Source organism: Gorilla gorilla, chromosome 4, assembly GCF_029281585.2.
Source record: "Gorilla gorilla gorilla isolate KB3781 chromosome 4, NHGRI_mGorGor1-v2.1_pri, whole genome shotgun sequence".
Lineage (NCBI taxonomy): Eukaryota > Metazoa > Chordata > Mammalia > Primates > Hominidae > Gorilla > Gorilla gorilla.
In genome coordinates, this window is record NC_073228.2 from 58,687,058 (window position 1) to 58,693,504 (window position 6,447).

The following is a 6,447-nucleotide window of genomic DNA, read 5'->3' on the forward strand; positions in this document are numbered from 1 at the left end:
TACCTTTAAATGGATGCTTGCAAGTTCTTGGGATTGGGGTTGGGGGTAGAGTGATGATGGAGATTATCTTAGTCATTTTGGGCAGCTATAACAAAATACCTTAGGCTGGATAATATATAAACAAGAGAAACAAGAGAGGCTAGCGAATAAGGGCTGCTGAAGTTAAAGACTAGAGTCAGAGAGCTGGAACATCCTGGCCTGGTCCCACCAAGTTCTCTGGGAACCTTGGTTGAGTCCAGCGTAGCCAAAAGACATTCCTGAATAATGGCCTGTCCATGCCCAAACTGTCACCCATGATGCCCAAAACTCACTCCCAGCTAAATGTCACCCCAAGAAGAATAAGACTAAGTAGTTTTAAATTATATATATATATTTCTTTTTGAAATTTTTTTTCAAAATTCCATAGTTATATACAGTAACATCAATTTCAACAACAGCAGTACAAAGCACACATTTGACTTACAGGAGCACTGGTTGCCAAAGAATACCAAAGTGTTTCACCTTGATGATCCATGGGAGGACCCCATAACACTACAGACAGGTAGGAGGGAGAACAATGACATTTTGCCATGAACTTAATTAAGCTCACAGGAAAACAAAAACAAAAAACACATCACCAGGATTTTGCATTTTACATTCACCTGGATATATGACAGATAGAGTTAAAACATCAACAACTTAAATATGATTAAATACTTTTTAAGAAATATTATTCTTTAAATTATTTAAAAATAATCTCTTTGTGGATGTTATAATAAAATAATGTCCCACTGCACCTGGGGGAGGTTGGGGAAAATAAATAAGCTTTTCTTCAAGCTCTGAATCTCAGTCCATGTATGAAGGCTCAAGGCTTCAGATTTTGAAATATTTGGTCCAGATGCTTCATGGAATCCCTGACCCATCTCTCCTTGGGGTCAGCACAGACCTCCTTGCCCCATTTGGTCTTGAAGCTGTGGGGGGAGAGACGGCACAATTAGATGGAACACTTTGAAGATCCTGCACAGGACTGTGGGCCATTGGTCCCTAGAACTGATCAGCCCTTGGTCCTTAGGTCAAGGACCCAGATCCGGGAGAGGAGGGAGGGGAAGAGTGGGAGGAAGAAGCTCCAGAAGGAAGCTCTGCTCTTGCTGTCCAGGTGAAACCCTCCAGGGTCCTGGCTACAAACATTGGGTTAGTTTCATCAAGCCCCTAGAAGGGAATCCTAGAGCAGTTATGGACTCCTTCTCATGGACTGAGTTTCTCTATGGGGTAGAAGGGCCCTTTGGATAGAAGTTACATGCATCCGACTCATATGGACATGAATCTTGACTTCTCTATGTTGTCCATCAGAACTTTTGAATGGGGGTGCCAGGCACTGTCCACTCACATCACAGCTTCCTTGGGACACTGGATGTTGGTGATTCTTGTGTAGCTCTCCAGCCTCTGGATAGGAATTTTCCTATTGATCACGTTAAAGCAGCAGGTGATTGGAATGGAAACTGAATCTGAAAGAAATTTTGCAAAGAATGAGACATTTAGGACCCACTGTAAGTGTGCATTTGTAAGGAAAAGAAGAGAAGGAAGGAGAAGACCAAGAAGTCACCATCCCAAGTTCAGTGTCTTAGTCCAGATCCCAGAGATACAATGTTGCCTGTGAGTCTCTTTCCTCTATTGAACTCTGCGGCCTGTCATTGTTGACTGGGTTTGGAAACATTTTGAGTAACAAGCTAGTCGTTATCTACTAACCCAAAACTTCTGACACTGTGAACATAAGTTCCAATACCTTGCTTCCCAGTCTTTCATCCTCATGGGCTTTAGAGTTAGCCTATGCCATACGCTGAGATTCCTCTGGGTCCTCATCCTCTTTACACAGCCACTGTTCTGGAAGGTACACTGAACCATAACCAAAATTTGAAGCTTCAGGCAATAGTTTCTTCCTCTCCACTACTGCCTGAAATGTCCTTTACACCCACAGTGAGAAACAGTTCTTCGTTCTGGATTATTTCCCCAAACAATGGGAGGGTTGCTGCTGTAGTGGCTCCACTGTCTCCTCCCAAAACTGGGGTCAGGAAAGATCAAGGGAACCAGCCTCAGTGACCTGAGCCTTTAGTTCTGGTTTTGTTCCTAATGAGCTGTGACATAATGGCTCTTCTTAATTCCTCTTTTGGTCTCCCCTTAAAAAGGGAGAGGTCTTACCTGGCTGAGCAAGTCCCTGAGGGCTGAAAGTGGCTGCCATGAGCAGCAGGCACAGAAGCGCTGCAGAAACCTTCATCTTGGAGGGCAAGGGTGTGAGCTTCAGCATGAGAGGTGAAGGTTTCTGGGTTGTTCTCAACCTCTCTGCTCCTCGGTGGCTCTGCCTGCCTTTTATAGGGAGCAGAGAGCCTGGGTAGGGTCACAATCAAGGAAGAATGAAGTAAGACCTTCCTTGAATATGCTGAGTAGGCACCAGATCCTGGGATAATTTCCAGATAACAAAAGAAGGAAGTTGTGAGTTTCTATCTTTTGCTTAGGCTCTGTGGAGCAGAGGCTGAAGGGTATGGTATTGTGCTCAGCAAAGTGACCTCACTGAGCTATTAAGGGCTCTGATTTCCTTGAAATGGAAAATTGTCTATAAGAAAGGAAGAATGGAAGCTGACCTCATAGTGCAAGAGAGCCAAGGGCCTAACCCTCTGTGGGTAACAGGAGGCCAGGGATGGGCCCTAAGGCTTTGCTGGTGCTCTCCATCACACTAGAGTCACTTGCAGTTCTAAGCCAGGCAAGCTCCTTTAGAACCCCAGCCACAGAACGTTGGCAGAATGACAGAATCCTGGAACTAAGTCTTAATGCCCCAGAATCTTACTGTTGCAGAGGGTAAGAACTGGACAGCACATGCTGGTCTTGTAGCATGGTGGTTTCCAAGCATTTTATTTAGATGCTCAAGTTTCTTTCCAAATGAAATTATATGGAGAAGTCCAATATGTCATGGAGATTCAGGTGGAATGGGTCCGTTTGCAGAAGGCCTTCCAACTCTCTTGGTTCACACACAGTGGGGCTGTGGGCGGGGCGTGGCAAGAAGGAACCAGGTTTGCAAACGACTGACCTCATCTACTCCCCCTGCAGGCCTGATCTATCCATCATTACAATATCGTATAGAAGTTTGCCTGCTCTAAGAATTCACTGTATTCTTCTATTCGTCCTTTTTCCTCTCCACAAATCTCTGGCTACCACTGATCTTTTTACTATCTCTGTGAGCTTGTCTTTTCCCAAATATCATATGCGTAGTTGGAATCATATAGTAGGCAGCCTTTTCAGACTGGCTTCTTTCACTAAGCAATATGCATTTAAGCTTTCTCCGTGCCTTGTTGTGGTTTGATAGCTAATTACTTCCTTTCTTCTTTATTCATTTATTATTTTTATTGTGGTAAAAATGCACATACCATCTTAACCATTTTTAAGTGCATAGTTTAGTGGCATTAAGAACATTCACACCGTTGCGCAACAGTCTCAATAACTCTTTTCATCTGTAAACAGAAATTCTATACCTATTGATCTCCAGTTTCCCCTCCCCCAAGCCCCTGGCAACCACCATTTCTACTTACTGTCTCTGATTTTGACTGCTCTAACTACCTCATATGAGTGAAATCATATAGTATTTTTCTTTTGTGACTGGCTTATGTCATTTAGCATAAGGATCTCAGGGTTCATCTGTGTGGCAGCATATGATATGCTACATATCCTTAAGGCTGAGTAATATTCCCTTGTATGTATATAGTACATTTTATGTATCCACTCATCTGTTGAGGGCTCTCTATTCTGTTCCATTGATCCATTTGTCTATTCTTTCACCAATACCACACTGTCTTGATTACTGTTTCGTAATAGCAAATCTTGAAGTTGGGTAATGTTAGTCCTCTGACTATTCTTTTTCAGTACTGTGTTAGCTATTCTAGATCTTTAACCTTTCCATATAAACATTAAAATCAGTCTATCACATCCAAAAAATAACCTGCTGGGATTTGGACTGGGATTGTGTTGAAGGTACAGATCAAGTTGGGAAGAACTGACATGCTGACAACATTAACTCCACCTATCCATACACGTGGAATATCTCTTCATTTATTTAGATCGTCTTTAATCTTTCATCAGAAGTTTGTAGTTTCCCTCATATATATTGTACATCTTAGACTAATTTCTAAACACTTCATTTTATTGGTGCTAATGTAAATAGTATTGTGTATTAATTTCAAATTCTAGTTGCTCATTGCTGATATACAGGAAGTTATTGAATTTTATCTATTAACCTTGTATCCTGTAGCTAAAATTGCTTATTAGTGGCATGACTTTTTTTGTTGCTGATTCTCTGTAATTTTCTACACAGACAATCATGTCTTCTGCAAATAACAACAGTTTTATTTATTCTTTCTAATCTGTATATATTTTTATTTTCTTGTCTTGTGCTGTTGTGTTGGCTAGGTCTTCCAGTATTATGTTGAATTGGAGTGGTGAGAAGAAACATCCTTGCCTTATACTCAATCTTAGGAGAAAAATATCTAGTTTCTCACCATTAAGTATGATATTTGCTGTAGGTCTTTTTTAATGCACTCTATAAAGCTGAGGAAGTACCCCCCTATTCCTAGTTTGCTGAGAGTTTTTTTTTTAAAATCATGAATGGCTGTTGAATTTTGTCAAAAAATTTTTTTCCATCTTTTAATATTATAATAAGATTTTCCTTCTTTAGAAAGTTGATATGATGGGTTATATCAACCAATTTTTGAATGCTGGATCAGCCTTGCATACCTGGAATAAATTCCACTTGGTTGTAGCTTATAATTCTTTTTATACGTTGTCGGATTTTATTTGCTGATATTTTGTTGAGAATTTTGTTCATGAGTTTGGTTTATAGATTTCTGTTGGTTTGTAGTTTTCTTTTGTTGTAATGTCTTTATCTGGTTTTGATGTTAGGGTAATTCTGGACTCAGAATGAATTAGGAAGGGAGGAGAGGGAGCAATTACAAAATTTGTTCCTCAGGAATTCTCATTGTTTTATAGAAATAACATCGGTTAGTAATTGGCGATGTATTGTTGAACTATAGGGTGTATATCTAAAATTTCACCACCAAATCCAAGATTGAATACTGCCTTTTTAATTAGTGTGTTTAGATTTCTCACAAGACAGTAAATATTCCCCAATAATCTTGAACTTTAAAAGCTCTATAGGAGTTCATATATATCAGTGCACCATAATTAACTTAAGAATTTATTTCTCCATAGTTGGGAATCATACCATTTCCATTTTTATGGTTTTACACAATACTTGTGGAAAAGCTGATATAACATTATTATTAATGTCTTCGTTTAATTTTCTAGCCAAAGAATTAGTAAATCAAAATATGTGGATATTATTAAGGCTTTTAATCAAATGAACACATTGCTGGAAAATTTGCCCCTTCACTTAAATGTGAGTGTATTATTCTTAAAAACATTTTATAATTGCTAAGAAGAAGATATTTGTCTTGTTAAAAGACAAAAGAAACATACAGTGATAGAGGTTAGAACAGTGGTTCCTTTGCAGGTATGGACATCATGAGGGAACCTTTTGAAGGCAGGAATGTTCTACATTTTGATCAGAGAGGTAGTTAAATGGTTAACTACACATGTAACATTCATGAAACTCTACATTTAAAATGCCTGCACTTTACTGGACAGTATATTGAATTATACTTTGAAATAAAGTAAATCGAAGCAAAAGGCTCACCATTATTTTGCTTACATTTTACTTTATTTGCTTTTGAATATGTATGTTAGTTGCTTTATTTTTTTTCTTGTGATTAATATGCTCCTGTTCTTAAATCAGGTGGGTTTTTACTGTTTTGATTCAGAAGAGATTTTTAAACATTTACCTCATGCATTTTTCATTTATTACAATTACTATGTGAACTTTCAACAGTAAAGAATTTGCAGTATATGGAACATGTGTGTCATTTGGATTTCCTTTAATCAGAAAGGAAATTGAGTTCTTCCAGGATGGCAGCTTTTTAACCATTTTAGGGGATGGTTCTCTGCCAGGTGTACAGTGTAGCATCAATCTGAGTGTGTGCATGGGGTGGGGGTATTGGTTTAGGGGTGGAGTTTGTGTATATTTTTCAAGCAGCAATAAAGCCATTGTCTTATGTAATACCCTGAGGACTTTGTTAATTTTCCTCTGAGCTGACTTCAAACGAAAAGTGCATCCATGCACAGACAACAGAAATAGTCATGAAAATTATAATTATTGGGAATCAAAAAAGGCTAGTAAAAATGAAGGGAATTAAGTGTCAAGGAACTTGAGTCTAGTCTTGATTTCACCAATAACCTGCCCAAAGTGGCCTTGGGCAAGTCTTATTGAGTTTGAGATTCACTATCCTCATCTATGAAGTATGGGGTTTTGACAGGTTTTGGGATGACAAGCAGTTTTTGATCATGTGCCAACTTTATGAATTGGTGATAGAA

At 38.9% G+C, this 6,447-nt stretch overlaps 1 protein-coding gene across 2 annotated transcripts; it reads right to left on the reverse strand.

Moving 5' to 3' along the window:
• Nucleotides 1-350: 350 nt before the first annotated feature.
• Nucleotides 351-2,730, reverse strand: CCL8 (C-C motif chemokine ligand 8). 2 transcript variants are annotated; one of them, XM_055388499.2, is made up of 4 exons: nucleotides 2,616-2,730; nucleotides 2,176-2,361; nucleotides 1,367-1,484; nucleotides 351-950 (listed from the first exon to the last, which is right to left on the reverse strand). In XM_055388499.2, exons 2-4 carry the CDS (start codon nucleotides 2,279-2,281, stop codon nucleotides 845-847), a joined length of 330 nt encoding a protein of 109 aa, XP_055244474.2. In that variant the 5' UTR covers nucleotides 2,282-2,361; nucleotides 2,616-2,730; the 3' UTR covers nucleotides 351-844. The 2 variants fall into 2 exon arrangements, with proteins under 2 accessions (XP_055244474.2, XP_004041991.3); XM_004041943.3 differs by having other exon boundaries at nucleotides 2,176-2,712.
• Between the last annotated feature and the right edge of the window lie 3,717 nt (nucleotides 2,731-6,447).